The sequence below is a fragment of the Periplaneta americana genome, chromosome 7 (genome assembly GCF_040183065.1).
Source record: "Periplaneta americana isolate PAMFEO1 chromosome 7, P.americana_PAMFEO1_priV1, whole genome shotgun sequence".
In the NCBI taxonomy this organism is placed as follows: Eukaryota; Metazoa; Arthropoda; class Insecta; order Blattodea; family Blattidae; genus Periplaneta; species Periplaneta americana.
Window position 1 is genome coordinate 10,715,056 of NC_091123.1, and position 22,273 is coordinate 10,737,328.

The following is a 22,273-nucleotide window of genomic DNA, read 5'->3' on the forward strand; positions in this document are numbered from 1 at the left end:
AAACCCGGAACCTCTCGAACGCGAGTATAGTGTTTTACCACTCATTCATTTTTCTCGGAAATGCAATACTGTTATTCGCATGTTACGTCATCTGGCACAGACCTGAGGTTAACTGGTGGCCAGACACTGGAGTGTAAGGGAAAAAGGCTGAAAATTCAGAACTGCACTGATGATATGCCTTGTGTTGGAGGGACAATTCTGGTTAACGGTGGGTGGAAGTAGTGACCCGACTCAGTTGTGTTCTGTTGAGGATGAGCCAGCCTGGGTTCGAAGCTGGCGATCCTGCAGGACGGGATTCCCGCCCGCCTCCGGGTGTGGGAAACCGAGTAAAGCTAAAAGCTAAAATTCCTGTAGGGGTCAGTGGGCTAGACGGCGTCCCAGTTTAGTTTTTCAACCGGTTCCCTCCGTCCGTCCGTCGGAAGCTTCGAAAAAGGAAGACCAGCGTCCCACTTGCTGCCAGCTCATTAGAGGAACTTGTTACACATGCTTCACGCTGTAACAAGCCTGCTTTCAAATTAACGCCTTCCACACTCCGAATTACTTCTTATTGTGCAAATCTCTTTAAAAACTGTGACTAGCATTTTTTAAAGAGATGTTCTTTGTATGGCGGTAAAAACAATTGAAAGGTACACGAAAAAAAAGGGACTCATCAACAATATCTAAATTTTACAGGAGAATATTTTAGTCTGTGTAATGAACCCATTTTTCGCCTCTACGAAAAGACTTCAAAAGCTTATTATGTCTTATTAGGAGCTGCTTTTTCCTGTTAGGCTCGATCGAATGAAAGTCCTCATGATAATAATGATTCATTTTATTTTAATAATAATGATTTATTTTAGCTGGCAGAGTTAAGGCCGTAAGGCTTTCTCTTCCACTCAACCAGCAAAAAGTATATATACATATGCATGCACTTACAAAGAATTCAACAATTTGATTTATATGAGAGTTACATGTATACAAGTGTTATTTACGAATTAAACAACAAAATACTATGAACTATTAATTTAACACTGAAATAAACTGTGTAGCAGAATTAAGCTAAAATACATAGAATGTTAATATATTTCAAATAATATTAGATAATAGAAAGAGATTATTATGAGACAATTTTGAAAATACAGCGCTATCAGGATGATGTCTAAAAGAAAGAAGTAACAATGTAGTCAGTGATAGTTTAAATCAGTATGATTGGAGTGAAATGCTAATAAGGTTATCTTTTAAACGGTTTTAAAGGTGTTTATTGTCTTGCAGCCCCTAATACTTTGTGACAAGGAATTCCATTGACGCGAGGTGGATACTGTAAAAGATGATGAATAACAAGATGTTCTATGAAGAGGTATAATTAACGCGCCACAGATAAGTGATCTGGTATTTACGTCGTGGTTAGAGTGTAGATAAGAGAAACGAGACGAAAGGTAATTTGGTGTTGAGGTGTGCAGAATTCGAAAGAGTAAAGACAAAGAGTATAAAGTTTTGCGTTCTTTAAGTCGGAGCCACGAAAGACTTGCGAAGGACGGTGATAAGTGATCATATCGTCGGATGTTGCACACGTATCTGACGCACATATTCTGAGCTCGCTGTAACTTGACTGACAGTTCAGAACTTAGGTCACTTAACAAAACGTCACAATAATCGAAGTGCGGCATTACTAGGGTTTATATTAGGGTAAGTTTTAGTGTCCAGATGGTGCCAATATCGCAATATATTGAAAAAAAAATACAATAACTCCCTTTTCCTATTTTACGTACAGTTCAATTGAAGGATTAAAACAAAAGAACCATAGTCCAAAAAAATGCAAATTTTGAGATATTAAGCATGTGGTGAGCGTATTGTAACGGTCATCTACTGAATTAGTTGTTAGTGAAAAAAGAAAACATTGTCCTATGTTATAGGAGTAGAAATTTTCAGTGATTGTCATAAAATAACTAGTCCAAAGACTTTTTTGTGAAAACAGCCATTGTCCAGGACGATGGTAACATTTACAAATATTAATGAACGATTAAATTTTTCCTATGTCGCCCAAATTTCGCAAAATTCAGGGGCCAAATGGCGTTAGTCGCAATTCTTAAAAAATAGGTCACAAAATTCCTGTTTATGGAGCCCAAACGGCGAAATATTGCCCAATCTGGCAACCCTGGCTTTGAGATGTCAGGTTTGCGGTAATATTCCCATTTTTCATCACATGTGACAGTTCTGATAAATCTATCTTTCCACGGAATTAGCTATAAGCTCACGACTGATATCCGCTCTGCGTTCAGCCTGTTAAGGTGTCAATTCATGAGGAATAGATCTACAACTTCTGTATGATTTTCTAAGCGTCTTAATGTGGCGATGTATTGTATCTTTTGAGCACCAAGATTTTCTGACAACCTACAGGAATACTTTTTTGTGGATATTCTTCCAAAACTCTGCATAGTTTATATTATTGTGATGTACCGAAGTACATATGATACTTCCGTGCAGGAATTCTGCGTTATCATATAATGAAGGATGGATATAACAGAGAAAAATTCCCTCCGGCACCGGGGCTCGAACCCAAGTTTTCAGCTCTACATGCTGATGCTTTATCCACTAAACCACACCGGATTCCAGTTCCGATGCCGATCGAATCCCCTTAGTTTAAGTTCTACCGAATCCGGTGTGAGTGGATATAGCGTCAGGACGTAGATCTGAAAACCCGAGTTCGAGTCCCGGTGCCGGAGAAAATTTTTCTCTGTTCTATCCATCCTTCATCTGCATAATTTAGGTCTTTTAGGACATTGTAAATCTTTAATGTCTCCTTCTCCATTATTAAAACGTTGTAGTCATCGTTGTGCTACACACTCACTAATGACACCTTCACCCTCGACTTCACATACAGTATACTTCGAGCCGCGGCAGCAGCTTTTATAATCTTGTTTCCGATAGAGCTTTAGAAGGATTCTAATCTGAAACTTTATCACGTCCATTTATATTGTTTGTACAGGGACATCATTTTATTTTTACTTCAATTTTTATTGTACCTGAGTTTTTGAATGTACTTCACTCCCACCCCTTCTACTAATGAAGTTCCAACTGTCCTCTACACACAGATCCAAGACCGCATATAGTAAACACCACTGAGTTAGTATAGTACGTTCCAGAAATATGTTCGCGTTTTCCAGTGACGAAAGAGCTTTCAATATTGAATCATATTTTCGCACAGGTACTGTCCTTTTGCCTACGTCGCATTCCTATTTCCTCCACTAGCTTCTGTTCGTCCCTCTGTAAAAGCAGGGCTGTCATAGCTCTTTTCTGAAAACATTAATTTCTGTTAGGAATTGGGCGTTTACGTAATATTATACAACTGTTTAAAATAACTTAAATAAGAGGGCCTAATTAAGTACTGTAATTAACTGTCACGTGATTTCCCCCTTTCTACGATCCTGCGACATAACCACTTGGACGGACAGTAGATAGCATGTCTGAGTAATTTTATCTGTGCGGGTCGGGCAGAAGTGAAGATTGAATTTACAGTACGTAAGGTACTCTTTTGTAGAGTAGGTACAGAATTATTTCAGCATGAGTTACTAGTACGAAGGACGAAACTGGCAAATGGAATTAGATGCAATAGTCTATAATGCGATAATATGCAAAAAAGAACTGAAGCCTGTATCGAAATGAACGGCCACCATTTTAAAAAATGTGTTTAAATAGCCATATTATGATTATTTTTCAGTTTAACTTCATTCTCTGTATTGTACGCTAATGTGCTCTAGACAGTATAATAAGACACTACATAATAAATACGTCCACATGGACAGCTCACTTCGTGAGTACTGTATTAAGATTAATCAAAAGCCTAATGAAAATTATCGAACTCAAAATCGCGATATTTCCTAGTTTACGTAAATGGATGAACTACTTTTCTTCCCTCCTATATCTAGTAGAGTGATTTGTTTCTGTTTTACTCCAGTATCATCGAACTACAGTCGTGGAAAGGGGTACCAATCTGTATTTCCGGTTCTCTAAAGGTATAGCCAGGTTAATATTAAAAATGTTAGTAAAAATAAAATGATGTCCCTGTATTAATATTTGACGATTGTCACATGCTCACAATACGTGATAACAACCATAGCGTCCTGTAAATTGCATTGCCGAGCTAAAGAAAAGCATTGAAATCTTACAAAACACCAGACTTAAAAAACCGACATCAATTATGAGACGGCTTAAGGGGGCAGATTATAAACCTTTCAGAAAAATTTTAATTTCTCAGAGATAATTCAGTGAATATTTTTTCATTTTTTGTACACAAATAAGTGACATTTGGGACTCTCATTTGGAATCAACAAATTTATAATTATCAAATTAATTTATTATTTTATTAACACAATTCAAAGGAAAGAATTTTCTGCTACTTAAGAGGAAAAACATAGTATCTCCTCAACCACTTGTCAGATTATAAATTTATTTTTTTTATTTCTGACTATAGAAATGCAGTGTTAGAGGATGGACCACAGTGAACTTCCTACGTTACAAAAATTTTTAACTACTTTTTTTATTTTATCATAAGACGAAAAGTCGCTTTTATTTTACATTATTTACTTAAAATTTATGAAATTATGCTTATATCGCTATTAAAGTAATTCATCCTCTACAGTTTGAATAGCTACAGATATCCTGAAAATTTGAAAGAATTTGGGCAAATATTTCAAGAGATATCTTGTTTTTAGTTTGAAAAATAGCAGCAAATTATTTTCTTTAAATTTTGTAAATAAAAATAATGAACTAATATGATAATTATAAATTTGTTGATACCAAATGAGAGGCCAAAATACCACTTATTTGTGTACAAAAAATGAGAAAGATCCACTGAATTATCTCTGAGATATTTAAAAATTTGTGAAAGATTTACAATCTGCAACCAGAGCTACTGTATTAGCCCCCTTAATACATCACTCTCGATCAGGTTAGAAGTTGTCTACCTCGTATCCAATGGCAACGTGCTAATTCATAGAGCGTCTTAAATGAAACCTGTTATAACCTGATTTAAAACACTATTTTCTGTTATAAAAGAAACATACGAAAAGAATTGTCTCTACTTTAGTAAAAATAAGGAATCGAAACCCGGATCTACCACAACACGAGGCCACAAAACTGTTTTGCGGCTATCCTGCTCGACCACCTGATTGTAAAGCTTCATAAACATCGACTACAATAATTACTGCAGAAGAGCTGTTAGTTGGCATTTCTAGGATGTAGGCCCACAGTAGTTGTTAGTGTTTTGTACAGAAATTATACGGGAAAAAGAAGGCTGCTAATGAAACACAAAGCGCTTCATTGTTTGTCCTTAAAGAAAAAGTAACTCTGTCGAGGTGTTTAAACATGAATTCCGGGACAGTATGTTAATTGTTTCATTTTATCATTTGTGCTTTTAATATTGGTGTCAGCAGAGAATGTTGGAGATTGCTTTATGCCCATTGAGATTTATGTAAATTATATAAAATAGTCATATACTTCTGCGGACCTCTGGAGAAAGAACTAAGGAAGAGACTAGTGAAGTGCTTTGTGTAGTGTGTAGCATTGTATGAGGCAGAAACATGGACATTACGACGAAGTGAAGAGAAGCATTTTAAATGTGGATATGGAGAAGAATGGAGCCTGTGAAATGGACAGACAGAGTAAGAAACGGAGCCGTGTTGGAAAGAGTGAGTGAAGAAAAAATAATGCTAAAACTGATCAGAAAGAGAAAAAGAAATTGACTGGGTCACTGGTTGTGAAGTAACTGCCTACTGAAGGATGCACTGGAAGGAATGGTGAACGGGAGAAGAGTTCGGGGCAGAAGAAGATATCAGATGATAAACGACATTAAGATATATGGATCATATGCGGAGACAAAGAGGAGGTGCAGAAAATAGGAGAGACTGGAGAATGCTGGGTTTGCAGTGAAAGACTTGCCCATGAGCAGAATACTTATGTATGTATGTATTCTTGTGTTAATTTATCTCATATGTTTAAATAATTTCAAAATATTCAAATAAAAAGGTAAAAGTGATAAGGCAGATATTTAAGGTCACGAGAAATAAAAATTTCAATGAATAAACTTTTAGAAGCCCGCCATAAACATAAACAATGTTTATACATTTTAAACTCAACTCATAAATTTACCATGTCAGTCATTATGCTAAAAAGGTATTAAAAATGTGTTTAAAAAAGCAGAAAGATTACTCAACTGAATTGTTCTTTAAACATTTCTAAGTTTTCAACATTAAACAAATTTATTATTTTATTTTATTAAAATATTTTCACAGGAATCTTAATAACTTTGAAAGGTATATACTCTACATAAATATAGAACTAAAAATACGATTCTCTGAGTTTGTCTGAACCAAAATGTAAAACCAATGCAGCTTTTTATCATAGCATGAGTCAAGGTCCCAAATTATTAAACAAATTTTATTCTAATATTATTTTAACCACGAATCTTATCCAAATTAATAAAAAAAATATATAAAATTTGTATTGGATTTATAGTTTGAACATATTAAACACTTTTTAATCCGTATTCACTCTCAATTTTAATTTTATTTTTGTCTGTATTGGAATCCCCTCCTGAGCACTAGTCTTACTCATTCAGGAGTGGGCTAGTTTATCTTACATTGTATTAACTTGTATTCGTTTCAAATTTACTAGCAATAAAATAAAAAAATAAATAAATGTGTATCCACCGAGGGCAACGTTTAAAATGACAAAGCAATACACAGCTTTAGTGCGTTTGTCTAAAGGAGACACTTGGGACGCAGTGATAACATCAAGTAGCCCCATTTATAAGAAACGCTGTGCTTTGTCATCTCCGATTATTCACCGTATAGGCTTCATCAGTAGGTCAACATTTTTTTGGAAGTGTGAATGGTTGCCTTAGTAACGAAAATTATACATAACATTTTTCCGCGTGAGATACTAAACACAACCGCAATGTGTAGATTTCCGCTTTATATTTTAAGGATGGCCCACTTTGTTGTCTAACAATCTCTGTGCCTCCCCCACTCCTTACTCCTAGGACTCGCGTTACGGAATGCGCGCTGGTTCGAGTCCTCATGGGGGAAGAAATTTTCTCATGAAATTTCGCCCAGTGTATGGGACCGGTGCCCACCCAGCATCGTGATGCACTTGGAGAGCTACGATAGGTAGCGAAAATCCGGTTTAGGAAACCAGCTATAACGGCTGGGGTGATCATCGTGCTAGCCACACGATACCTCCGTTCTGGTTGGATGATCGTCCACCTCTGCTTCGGCATGTGGGCGTGAGGCCTGCAGCCGGCTGGTCGGAATGGGCCCTTCAGGGCTGTAGCACCATGGATTTACTTTAATACCACGAGAGTATCTGACATTATTGATATAGGAAGCTCAGATCCTAGAGTAACATTTATTAGGACTGCTTCCCGAATAGGACGGGAACACTAGAGTATAAATAATTTTAATAAAATGCACTTAATAAAAATGACTTACCGGGTTTTCATTTCAAGACCTCCGAGTCTAAATAATTATTTATTTGAATTAAATTAAATTTAAACAAAAACACATCAATTCAGTCACAGTTAATTATATTTCAGCTCGTATTATTCGTGTGATTGCGAAATAGATATATATTGCTAATGCCTGCCTTCACACTAAAAGAAGACATCCAGTGCTTGGAAGCGAACCGCGGAGGCAGAAACGCGTTCCGCTCAAATGAGCAAATTTAATCTCTTGGTTCACACATGGAGGCGTCGAGTGTTATGCACACCGCGACCACAAGGATGTCTGATTACAGGCGTTGCGTAACGTCCAAGTTCACAAGACAGGATTTCTATTAATCAATTATAACAATTCAGGTACGAATTAAGTTATATGGGTATCATATTTATTATGTTAAAAGTCTTCATTTCTTTGCTTACAAGTCCACACCTGTGGAGTAACGGTAAGCGAATCTGGCCGCGAAACCAGGTGACCCGGGTTCGAATCCCGGTCGGGGCAAGTTACCTGGTTGAAGATTTTTCCGGGGTTTTCCCTCAACCAAATACGAGCAAATGCTGGGTAACTTTCGGTGCTGGACCCCGGACTCATTTCACCGGCATTATCACCTTAATTTCATTCAGAATAGTACAGTAAAACCTGTTCAAGACGGAAGTGACATGGTCCCGATTTTTTTTTCCGTTATGGACAGGTTTCCGTATTATTCAGGTGTGAAATTAAAATGCAATATTTTATCATTTGTATAACTGAAAAACAAAATGGCATGCCGCAAACTGTAAGAAGTACAAAACATTTCGTTTAACACTACTGCCATTAAATCAGCTTTCTGTCGCTTATTCCAGTGGTGCATCATATTGAAGAAAAATCTCATTTTCTGTTTAATGTTATCGTAACTCACTCATTAAACACTATTAAATCATACTAAATTTAATATCCAACGCTATACTGTAATAGTATACTGTATATCACTGCACATTATTTAATTTATTGGTCTAGGAGCCATCCATTAGAAGCCTTGAATTCTGACTTACCTATTTTTTTTTTTTGGCAGTTCAAGGGTTTGTTTTGCAGAATAGGTCCAGAAATTGGCACGGTCTTTGAAAAGGTATGAAAAACTCACTCTCACAACAGTTCATTTATTTCCACACAACCAGCGATTTTCTGTTTCCTTTTTATGGCACCATTAATGTCCGCAAGCCACTCACTCATGAGACGGTCTTTATTTATCACTCACTCATGAGATGGTCTTTATTTTTCAAAGTGTTACATCTGAATTTTCCACAACTGAAATTCCACCCTCGCACTCTCTAAATTTTGCAAAGAAAACTTGTTTTTATCTTAGTGACCTACATATTTCGTACATTTCTTGAAATTACACACTGCTTCAAAATATAGTTTACATTATAACAGTGTATCCAAAATATTATTTCCGTTTTGAACAGTATCAGATAGTTTGTTTCCGCGTTGGACAGTTTCCGTTTTATTCAGGACGAATTATACATAATACATGCAAATTTCGTCAGGACCAATAAATTGTTCCGAAATAGACAGGATTCCGGATTATTCAGGTTCCGATTTGAACAGGTTTCACTGTAATAGTAATAGGCCTAGTAATATTACTTCAAGAGCCGCAATACATTTCTTTGAGAGCCATGATTAACACTGTTCAAAATTGTCGCTGTACTTGCAAAAGCCTTTAAGTGCAAAAGCACATTGTGCACCGCTCCATCTTTCAATGATGACTGAATGGCATTGAATTTCCACCAAAATATGCGCGCAGCTTATCGCCCCTCAATTGTGTTGTGAGAGATATACGCTCCTTAAAATCGCCCGATCCTCTGCTGGACCCTGTAATACAAGAACCAATACAAAGGACACACGACCTGTCCCAATGGAAGATAGATAAAGTTGCAATTTCTTTCTACAATCGTACCTTAGTCCTCAGGCTTTCACAATACAGTGTGTGGCATTTGGGTACGGATAAAATTAAATTAATTAATTCATTCATTCATTCATTCTCATTCATTCATTCGTTCAGTGTTCTGTTTATTGTCCGGTATTTTTATAAACATACAATTGAAAGATGGAATATTGTCCTCTTTCACCTCAATAGACTTCAGCGTTCACGACACGAATCACAACGCAAAAATTATTATTTTTGCTGTATGTTTGGTATTTTATAAACACACTGTATAAAGATGTAATTTTGTCCTTTTTCACTTCAATGGACTTCACCTTTCACGACAAAAATTAGAACGCAAAAATTATTATTGATGCTTATTGTTCGGCATTTTATAAATACATTACAGAAGGGTGAAATTCTATCCAGTTTCACTTCAATAGACTTCAGTGTTCGACACAAATCACAACGCAAAATTATTGATGCTTATTGTTTGATATTTTATAACCACACTATAGAAAGATGAAATTATGTCCTCTTTCACCTCAATACACTTCAGCGTTCAAGACACAAATCACAACGCAAAAATGTTTATTGTTGCTTATTGTTCGGTATTTTGTAAACACACTGTAGAAAGACGGAATTTTGTCCTCTTTCACCTCAATGTAATTTAGCGTTCACGACAGAAATTACAACTAAAAAATTATTATTGATGCTTATTGTTCGGTATTTTATAAACACACTGTAGAAAGATGGAAATTTTGTCCTCTTTTATCTCAATACATTTCAATATTCGACATAAATCACAACGCAAAATTATTGATGCTTATTATCCGGTATTTTATAAACACACTGTAGAAAATGAAATTTTGTCCTCTTTTTATCTCAATACATTTCAATATTCGACATAAATCACAACGCAAAATTTGATGCTTATTGTCCGGTATTTTATAAACACACTGTAGAAAATGAAATTTTGTCCTCTTTCACCTAAATACACTTCAGCGTCCACGAAAAAAATTACCTACTTACTTGCTTACTTACAAATGGCTTTTAAGGAACCCGAAGGTTCATTGCCGCCCTCACATAATCCCGCCAGCGGTCCCTATCCTGTACAAGATTAATCCAGTCTCTATCATCATAACCCACCTCCCTCAAATCCATTTTAATATTATCCTCCCATCTACGTCTCGGCCTCCCTAAAGGTCTTTTTCCCTCCGGTCTCCCAATTAACACTCTACATGCATTTCTGGATTCGCCCATACGTGCTACATGCCCTGCCCATCTCAAACGTCTGGATTTAATGTTCCTAATTATGTCAGGTGAAGAATACAATGCGTGCAGTTCTGTGTTGTGTAACTTTCTCCATTCTCCTGTAACTTCGTCCCGCTTAGCCCCAAATATTTTCCTAAGCACCTTATTTTCAAACACCCTTAACCTATGTTCCTCTCTCAGAGTGAGAGTCCAAGTTTCACAACCATACAGAACAACCGGTAATATAACTTATTGTACGGATTCGTAACAAGCTGTTTTTTACGGGGATAGGTTGTTAGCCCTTCGCCCAACCCCCAAGCTGGAGGACCACCCCTTATCGGCTGTCCACGACTGCTTATTCAATATATTCGCAGCTACCCTCCATATCTGGAGGCCGTCTCCTCTATCCGCAACCTGAGGACGCGCCATGCCGTGGTGATAGGGACCCACAATACATAGCGACAAAAATTACAACACAAAAATTATTATTGATGCTTAATATCCGGTATTTTATAAACACGCTGTAGAAAATTTAATTTTGTCCTCTTTCACCTAAATACACTTCAGCGTTCACGACAAAAATTACAACACAAAAATTATTATTGATGCTTATTATCCGGTATTTTATAAATACGCTGTAGAAAATGAAATTTTGTCCTCTTTGACCTCAATAGACTTCATAGTTCCCGACACAAATCACAACGTGTGGCTAATTCCTTCCATACTTGATACCCAGAATGTTCTTCAAAAACTTCAAACAAAAAATCGGGCGGAGCCAGGTCCGTGAATTTAGAGGCCACACTATTGGCCCTCCACGACCGACCAGTTGATATTTTTCATATCAAGCGTTGTGAATGGCCAGACATCTCATCTGACTGCCGTCTAGGTCTTTTATTGGAATTCGCTGCCGTCACAGCACCAATAGCAACCTCTTTTCAGGCAAACGCCCATACCTATCAGCATACGTTTCTTGTCAGGTGCGATATCTGTCATTGGCAGAAAATAGGAGAAAATGGAGAATGGTGGATTTGTAATGAAAGATCTGCCCTTGAGCAGAAAACTATGAATCAATGAAAGTGTAAAAAGCTTTAAAAAACTAAAAGTGTACAAATAAATGTGAAAAATCGTAAGTGCGAAATGTATGAATAAGTTTTACTGTATTACTATTATTATTGTTGCTATTATTACTATGACCAGTTTGCCAATCTTTTATTGGCTCGGCCTAATAGCTTCAACTCCGCCAGAATAAATAAATTATGCGTATTAAATAAATACTTACTTACTTACAAATGGCTTTTAAGGAACCCGCAGGTTCATTGCCGCTCTCACATAAGCCCACCATCGGTCCCTATCCTCTGCAAGATTAATTCACTCTTTCATCATATCCCACTTCTCTCAAATCCATTTTAATATTATCCTCCCATCTACGTCTCGGCCTTCCCAAAACTCTTTTTCCCTCCGGTCTCCCAACTAACACTCTATATGCATTTCTGGATTCGGTCATACGTGCTACATGCCCTGCCCATCTCAAACATCTGATTTAATGTTTCTAATTATGCCAGGTGAAGAATAGCCTACAATGCGTGCAGTTCTGTGTTGTGTAACTTTCTCCATTCTCCTTTAACTTCATCCCTCTTAGCCCCAAATATTTTCCTAAGAACCTTATTCTCAAACATCCTTAACCTCTATTCCTCTCTCAAAGTGAGAGTCCAAGTTTCACAACCATACAGAACAACAGGTAATGTAACTGTTTTATAAATTCTAACTTTCAGATTTATTGACAGCAGACTGCATGATAAAAGCTTCTCAACCGAATAATAACAGGCATTTCCCATATTTATTCTGTGTTTAATTTCCTCCCGAATATCATTTATATTTGTTACTGTTGCTCCAAGATATTTGAATTTCTCCACCTCTTCAAATGATAAATTTCCAATTTTTATATTTCCATTTCGTACAATATTCTCATCACGAGACATAATCATATACTTTGTCTTCTCGGGATTTACTTCCAAACCTATCGCTTTACTTGCTTCAACTAGAATTTCCGTGTTTTCCCTAATCGTTTGTGGATTTTCTCCTAACATATTCACGTCATCCGCATAGACAAGAAGCTGATGTAACCCGTTCAATTCCAAACCCTCTCTGTTATCCTGAACTTTTCTAATGGCATAGGCCTACTCTAGAGCAAAGTTAAAAAGTAAAGGTGATAGTGCATCTCCTTGCTTTAGCCCGCAGTGAATTGGAAAAGCATCAGAAACTGGCCTATACGAACTCTGCTGTACGTTTCACTGAGACACATTTTAATTAATCGAACTAGTTTCTTGGGAATACCAAATTCAATATGAATATCATATAATACTCTTCTGTCTTAACCGAGTCATATGCCTTTTTGAAAGAGTAAATAAATTACGCGTATTAAATAAATAAATAGTAATATTAAATAAATCGCTGTTGCCTATAATTATTATTATTATTATTATTATTATTATTATTATTATTATTATTATTATTATTATGGCTGTCTGCCCGCGTAATGGCTTGGCGTAATAATTTACTGAACAGCAAAGTACAGCCCACAGCACCGTACTCTGTGGACTGGATAGTAGACTAACGTCATAACGGAAACAGATGCAATATGACGTAGTGTTCGCGGCCTCCTTCGTCGCCTGTAGATGCAGCAGGCCGCGTGACATGCTGGCGCTCGTAACCACGGCAACACTCAACGAGTTGATCAAGTCCAGTCGGTTGCGTTTCACATTAACTGAGCTGCTTATGATAATGAAAGCTGCGAGTTTTTTTTTTTTTTTTTTTTTTCGAAGTTGGTAGGGAGAGTCTTGCGGCCTTCGTTGGTTAATAAGAGTGTGGTAGCGATGTTTGAATGGCTTGCAGAGGGTTTGGAGAAAATGTCGAATTTAAAATTAGATTCGCCCTGCTTTTCTCTGAAGTTATTTAAAGTTTCTTGATTCAGACTTTAAATTGTAGAGTATTTACTTATTATCAAGTTTTCTCCTCTCTCTTCTTCTTTTTTTTTCTTTTCTCTTTTTTATTATCTTGATATATTACTTAATCATTTGTATTTCTATGCCATTTAGTACGACTTTGCTAATCAACATTTTATGTCTTGTAACCCACATGTATTCTCCTATTAGTATATTAACTGTATAATATATCTCAAGTGAATTAATCGTCGAATTTATCTCGAGCATTTTAGGTCTTATAAATTGTGTGTTTATGTGTGTGTGTGTGTGTATGTGTTTATGTGTGTGTGTGCGTGTATGTGTGTATGTGTGTGTGTGTGAGTGTGTATATTCCCCTTATGTAACTGATTTTGATTATGTGTAATTTTCTACTTTATTTTATATATTATGTAACCGATCTTGACTATTTGTAATTTTATATTATGTAACTGATCTTGACTATTTGTAATTTTCTACTATATTTTATGTAATTTCTAAGGTATCTTCTTTTGTGTTGTTTTATAATCTAATTTTGTATTTCATGTATATTACTGAAACCTGGTTGAGTGGAAGAGAAGGCCTCGTGGCCTTAACTCTGCCAGGTAAAATAAACCTACTACTACTACTACTACTACTACTACTACTACTACTACTACTACTACTACTACTACTACTACTATTACTACAGTGTCCTAAGATATATTCTTGTAACCATTTTCAGGATTATAATAGCTTTTCTCCATCCCTTCCTATTCTGTCGTCCCATCTTCCAAACTCATTTATGTTCTAATTTTATTCGTTGTGGCCATATCAATTTTGGTCTTCCCCACTTTCTTTTTCCCGTTCGAATCCATTTATACACCTTTTTGTCAATCTATCTGCAGTCATCGTCTTCCTGTGAGAAAACCATCTTAGTTGTTTTGTTTTGACTATTACACTTTTACTACGTCATACTACTTTTGATCAATAAAACTATACGGAACGACATGTTTTAACCAATCATGGCTGCTTATCCTACAAATTTTGTCACTTACCTAGCATTTGTTTTTGTCACCTTCCTAGCATTTGTTTGTTTTTATCATCTCCCTAGCACTTGTTTCTTTGTTTGCCAAAATTGTACATTCTATAATTTTATTGTGCCTTTTAAAATGATTCATGTTTATTTCATCATCTTTCATTAAAACTCTCCTATCATTTATCTTGTTTATATTATTGTTATTTTTTTCATACTAGCTCTGGGCATTACTTGATACTTACACGCAAATTTATTTTTCGAACCTGTAGTGTAAGTAATATCATCATTATTAATTATTCATATTAATTTTATGTTAATTTTTATTGGGTTATTTTACGACGCTGTATCAACATCTAGGTTATTTAGAGTCTGGATGATATGAAGGTGATAATGCCAGTGAAATGAGTCCGGGGTCCAGCACCGAAAGTTACCCAGCATTTGCTCGTATTGGGTTGAGGGAAAACCCCGGAAAAAACCTCAACCAGGTAACTTGCCCCGACCGGGATTCGAACCCGGGCCACCTGGTTTCGCGGCCAGACGCGCTAACCGTTACTCCACAGGTGTGGACTTTTATGTTAATATTTTGATAATTTAGTATAGGGAAGCAGTTGAAACTCTGCTACCAGTTGGACAGATATATGTAAGTTTACTATCTGAAACTGAATTTCTGTCTCAATGTGCAAAGAATAAGTTAGAAAATTGAGGAAAATCACAGTAATTTTGCATTTAAATAGTGCTCGACTTTGAAAATTGTGGCAGAAACACCTGTTAGAACTGGAATATGAATTTGAAACTTGGTGAAATGATTCACAACAATATTTATAATTTTCTTAATGTAAAAATAAAAAAAATCGCCTTTTTAACCCAGCTTATCCCTATTTTTCAGTTCAGTCCCCCACAAGTTACTCCAGGACTACATTCGTTAGCAATATCCTAAATGATCTAATCCTAATCCATATAATATTCTTAAAATAAAACAAATTTCGCATTATTGTATTCTACATTTTAGGTCAGGGGGCCGCACTAAATAATGTGAGAAAAAGATGCTCCTCATCATAAAAAAATTGACAAACACTGCTTTAAACTACTTACCCAAACAGCGATTTTCATGACGATATTTTTTTCTTGAAGGCCCTTTTCTTTCACCTTTCCTCAAAAATGTTTTGACAGTTCACTCGACATAAAGCGCTGGCACACACACGCGCTGTTACCTGACATCGTCATAAACCACAAACCACATTCTCATAGTTGATCTTCTTTCACAAATTCACACACTCGCAGAAAATCTGCCCATGCTCCCACTCTAAGACTAGCCGTGCATCTGAGATGACTCGAGGAGGCCTTGAACTTCACGATGCGTTCCAGCACCTTGACCAAGATCGAGAAAATCCGAGTCAGCGTTGCCAAATCAGCCAGTCAGTCACCAATTACATTGACATCGCGGTCGAAGACTTCAGATGTGGGTTACTCTGGCAACGCTGCTTAAGGAAGCTGCCACTAGGAGGCTCTGGCAACAGCACTTGTCGTCAGTTGTTTTGTAACGGTAAAACGTTTTCGGAATGGAGGTCAGGTGAATTGAAAGAGTGTAGTGCGTGTGGAAAAGAGAATCATGTTTGGAAGAGGTTTGTCGTGGAAACGGAAGGAGTGACAGACAAATCGGGTTAATTTGTGACGGACTCACCGAGACAATTGACGACTGCACCTTATGGTTTTCGTTATTCTTCTTTTCTTCTCACTGAGAGTCTTCTTTTTTTTCTTTCTCTTTTCTCGTTCAAATGGGCACACACAACGGTTCATATCCTCCGTGAGATATGATCCCAGCACTGTTAACATACAAGCAGGGAGTGGCGAAGACCCAATAACTGGCACCTGGAGAGGCGGAAATACTTCGATCATTGCGATCTCTTGAGGCTTAGTTTCTTCGGGTAGTTTGATTCTGATCTTTCTCATTGATGTTAATGAATGCTGGAACAACTGCGTAACTCTGTAATTTTGTTGGTTAGTGAGGGAAGATGACACTATCCTCACATAGAAAGTGCTAGACGTGTCGGATGCACAGGAGGCCATGGGTACAAAGAATGCTGACGTTTTCACTATCAAGCTTTTCCTATTCGCGATAATGTAATCTCTTGGCTCCTGTTTGTTGTAGTATAACCTCTATTGTCATGTTAATACACAATATTATTTCACACGAAAAGAAATAGTGTTAATTCGGAAAAATTGTGTTGGATTTGGGAAGTTATATAGAGTGGATCGGGGGAAGATGCCTGACTTTTTCTTTAATTGAAAGTATAAGATACTGTTCATCTAGTTTTGAATTTCATATTGAAATATCAAAGTCTGGAAGATATTTTGAAACTATATTTTTGACACAAAACAGAAAACATTAAGTACCTTGTTTATAGATACAAGTTTTCTTCTTGTTTGCACTGTAGGCATCTTTCCGCGATAGTCGGGTAAGATGGCAAATGCAATTAACACATTTACTGATGTATGTATTTTACCTGAACTTGGTTTGATACATATATATAACAAAAATGACTTAATCTGAAGCTCATTGACACTTTTTGACTCGTTTATCACTACTTAGCAACACAGTTATTGCACATATTTTATTGCCGTCTGCAAGACTCGTGAAATCTCTTCTTGCACACAATGAATTCAATCCAGTACATTTTTGTCACATTTTTTTAGATGGCGTTTAAGGGCACGGTAAGGAATCCCGTATGCTTGCGATGCTCTAAAACAGTTCATACCCTCTGTTATACCATGTTCCATCGCAAGTTGAAGACTGTCCTCAATCCACTGACTTCTATCAGAGGATCTTACGTAATGTTTACACATTTCCTGAAACAAAAAATAAAATTCTTGCAACAAGTTGTCATCTTACCCCGAAAAAAGTGATCATCTTCCCCAAGTACGGGGTAAGATGCCTAGTGCTGTGACGCAGCCTAAGATGGCGCAACAAGGTCGTTGGTTGTTAACAATACAAACTTTAGAACCTTTACTACAATATCCATTACAAAGGTTTGACAGTTATTACGAATTCAAGGCTGTATTAAACATTTTAACATCCCTTTGCAATTATTTTATAGCAGAAAAATGAGCTGTTTTCTAGCTTTTCTTCTTCTCACAACAAGAACACGTGGCAAAATGAGTTAGTTTCCACTTTACAGACATTCAACTGTCTTAGTGATCATGAAGACATGCGCCTGGCATTTTCTCTTGGAAGAATGTGAAACTACAAAGAAATAAGCATCTTCCCCCGATAGTCATCTCCCCCCGATCCACTCTACCTATGTCTTTTGAGGATATAGGAGACAGAAATTTATAATTTATTGTCATAAGAAACCTAAGTATAAAAGCAATGAATAAATAACAGTGAGCCATGTTTATAAATTTGCAGGCTTTGACAATTATTTGTAGCTAAAACGAGAACTTCAGAGTTTGACTTACTAAAAATAAATAATGTTCTCTTGTTTTAGAAACTGTTAATGTCTGCTATTTGTAAATATAACCCACTGATGAAGTTATTTCTTCATTATTTTTATACATAAGTTTCTCATGGCGATGTTAATCCCTAAGTTCAGTACCCATAAAAACACACGGTAAGCCTATGTTATGATTATTTACTTTGTATAACAGAATTTACTATACATAGGGATTTATAATTGTGAAAAATCAAATATTTGTAAATACTTTCTCCCCCTACGATTCATAGGAAAAATATACAAGGAAAAATGTCAAGGGCTAAAAATACAACGAAATGCACTAACAACTATGTATATCCTTAATAGATTCAGAGGAATTAAATAAAAATCTAAAATGTATTTTCATTTGCATTTTGATTTATCTTACCTAATGTATTAACATTGTTGTTTAATTTTGTGTTATTTTGCCAAGGCCCCATGAAACCAGTTGAGAAACATTTTTTTTTTTACTGAGGACGGCCCGAAGGCTTACGCCCCAGCCTAAGGCTTATTGTGCCGGCTCTTTATTATGAGATGATTATTGAAGTCCACAGGACTGCATTCCTGCAAGTATCGTGATTCACTATTTGGTACCATCTATCGATTCAGCGACAATATCCAGTCCCACGGAACCAGAAACCTCCACCCCTCTGGAATTTCTGTAGCTTCCTCAATTCGACACCATGCAAGTCATGGTACTACATCTTCGCTGCATACTATATAGGGTGTATCAAAAAAGATGGCGCAAACTTACACGATTGAAAGTACATGTCCACCGCTTTGGAGTAACGGTAAACATGCCTGGCCGTGAAACGAGAGGCATGGTTCAAATCCTGGTTGGGACAAGTTACCTAGTTGAGATTTTTTCTGGGGTTTTCCCTCAACCCATTAAGAGAAAATGCTGGGTAACTTTCAGTACTGGACCCCGGATTCATTTCGCTGGCATTATCACCTTCATCTCATTCAGACGTTAAATAACCACAGCAGTTGATAAAGCATCGTAAAATAATCAATTAAAATTAAATTGAAAGTACACGATAATAGAAGCAAAAAAGTTCCAGTATACATGGGTCCGCAAACGAGCTGTTCTCCATGTTTACTGGAACTTCTTTCTTCTATTATCGTGTACTTTCGACCTTTATGTTTGCGCCATCCTTTTTGATACACCCTGTATATTGACCTGAAGATCCCACTCTGTAGATATCGTGATTCGCTATTTGGTGCCTTCTATCGATTTAGCTGCACATACCCACACCCGACAGAGTCCGCTATGGAAGCACCTCCGTCCCCTGGAACTTATGCAGCAGTCTCAGATAGATTCCATCTGTGTGCAAAACTGGATGTTAAATAAAACTGAAATAAAAAAAAAAGACTGTCGGATGAGCCAGTATTCAAGATCGAAAACACTGGGTGTAGACAGACAAAATAATGATGACTCTGTGATTTTCTAGAAGATTGCTGAATTGTAAATAGCGATTATTACACCGATTTACTTAGAAACAAATTTAAGCCAGTATTATTGCAAAAACGTAATTGAATATAAATAATGTAGTGATCTTTTCTTCAGGATGACTTTCGTCCTCTGTAGACTCACACCATTGTTGAATGCATTAGACAATACACAGGAAGATTCTGTCGCATCCTCCTTACAGTCCAGATCTCGTACTTTCAGAGTGTCACTTGTTTGGTCCCATGAAAAACGCTCCCAGAAGACTCGAACTCGATTGTAATAATCAAGTGAAAACAAAGGTACAAAAACATGCTACAGATCTATGGGACAAATGCATATTTATAGAGGGGAGATATTATAGAAAAGTGACAAAAGTTGTACGTTTCTAAAATAAATACATACTGAATTTATTCTCCTTTCTCTTTATTTGTTAAAATTTAATTACCTATGTATGTATGTTAACAAATTCATTCATTTTAATTTCCCTATAATTGATTAAATTGTAATGTTATTGTCTAGTTATCTCATGGCTCCTCTTATATAGGCTATGTTTTACATAATAATGTTTAATTCATTTCCTCGAAATTTTGCCATACCCAATCTAGGTCTAATCTGTTAACAAATTCTAATAAAAGATGTAGGTCATCTCATATTATTTCCAGATGACACAAGTATAGTAATTACAGCCAATGCAAGGTAATTTATGGCGAATCCTCGGCCTCATCTCGCCAAATATCATATCGCTATCACCAATCTCATCGACGCTAAATAACCTAGTAGTTGATACAGCGTCGTTAAATAACGAACTAAAAAAAAAAAATTACAGCCAATAACTCCAATACATTCCAATCTTCAGCAGAGGCAATTCTCCTGAAAATATGTGATTGTTTCTCAGCCAGTAAAGTAGTATTAAATTGTAACAAAACTAACATAATTCAATTTAAATCCTGTCCAAATTCAACCTCGCAAATTTGAAGTGCAATAGTTAACAATAGGTCCCTAATAGAAACAACAACAACCAAATTTCTTGGCTTACAAATCGATAATGCATTAAATTGGAAAAATAATATTAAAGAAATTACCCCCAAACTAAATTCAGCATGTTTTGATATTAAATCTATGCAAAAGGTAGTAAATATCAATACCTTAAAAACAATATACTTTGCATACTGCCACTCGGTAATGAGTTTTGGAATAATATTCTGGGGAAATTCCACAGATAGTAACAGTATATTTCTATTACAAAAAAGAGTAATTAGAATAATAGTAGGTGCCAAATCTAGGGTATCTTGTAGGACTATTTTCAAAAAATTACAAATAATGCCCATGAGTTGTCAGTATATTTTTTCATTAATAATCTTCCTCGTATGTAATCGTGGAAACTTTGTACCTAATTCCACAGTTCATAGTATAGATACTCGGCAAAAATGACTTTCATACTCCATCGGCAAGTCTATCATGCTACCAAAAAGGAGTGCGTTATATGGCAGTAAATATTTTTAATAGCTTCCCTGTGGATATAAAAAATTAAACTCAAAACAAAAGATTAGGCCTATTTAGGGCCAAATTAATGAAGTACGCCATTCAACAACGTTTCATGAATATTTCTGTGTTCTATTAAGTATTGATACTAAAACTTTGTGTTGTACTAGTAGACTGTATTGTAAAATTCTTCTGTATAAATTTTATTTTTTATTGAGTTATTTTACAACGCTGTATGAACATCTAAAACAAATTTCATACAAGTTGAGAGGATGCGAAAGCGTTTCTTTCCTCTTCTTCTTGCCCAAAGCTCGTCAGTAACATGGCGGTAGCTGTTACCTCTTATACCTGCACCCCCAAGTTGTACACACAAGAAAATAAAACATTAAATAAAGTACATAAGTGAATATAAAATACAGGGACACAGATGTTTGACAATTACATGGTTGAGTACATTTCAGGTCGTTCTCACAATATTTTTACTAATACTTATAGTAAGGAATGCTAGTTTGTATTATAAAGTCAGGGTGGAGTGACACAGTGCAGATTGTTCCACTGTATGTGTTGTAGAGTAGCAACTAGCGGTGGAGAAAACATTTATCTTCTGCTCTCAGTAGCTTTTTAATGTGCCAGTTGATATAAACAGCAATAAAATTAAATATAAATGCTTAGTATAAACTTTCGAAATATAGATTATCAGTAAACATTTTCAATAACATAATTTCTCACTATGTTGGAAGTCAATTAGTCGAACGTTAGTAAGATGGATAGTAGCATCTTCTCCTTCACTGATGGTTGAGAGTGTGAGTAGAGGGGAAGGCCTATCAACCAAACTGAAATGAGGATTAGGTTATTTAGCGTCTGAATGAAATGAAGATGATAATGCCGGTGAAATGAGTCCGGGGTCCAGCACCGAAAGTTACCCAGCATTTGCTCGTATTGGGTTGAGGGAAAACCCCGGAAAAAACCTCAACCAGGTAACTTGCCCCAACCGGGATTCGAACCCGGGCCACCTGGTGTATAAATTTCAATTAGACTGAGACTATAATTAAGATTTTATAGTACTATTAAGATTTTTTTTTTCGTTTGACATGTTCCATATTCTAGGTATGAAGCAATGTACGAATACCGTGGAATGTAAATAAATACAATACAATAGCCTACAATTCGATTTCATTTTTGTCGAACACAAAAATTGTATACAATTTTTCTCAATATTATTTTCTCCTTTGTCAGTAATATATCTCAAATGTTTTTTCCTCATTAAAAT

General features: G+C 36.2%; 1 protein-coding gene across 1 annotated transcript in view; it reads right to left on the reverse strand.

The window, feature by feature from the left end:
- LOC138702910 (neurotrophin 1-like) overlaps positions 1-15,931 on the reverse strand; it is a 66,917-nt gene extending 50,986 nt beyond the window's left edge. The window contains exon 1 of the mRNA XM_069830306.1: positions 15,694-15,931. Coding sequence (XP_069686407.1) covers positions 15,694-15,711 — 18 coding nt within the window. The 5' untranslated portion in view covers positions 15,712-15,931. The remainder of the gene's footprint in view (positions 1-15,693) is intronic.
- Positions 15,932-22,273: the final 6,342 nt, after the last annotated feature.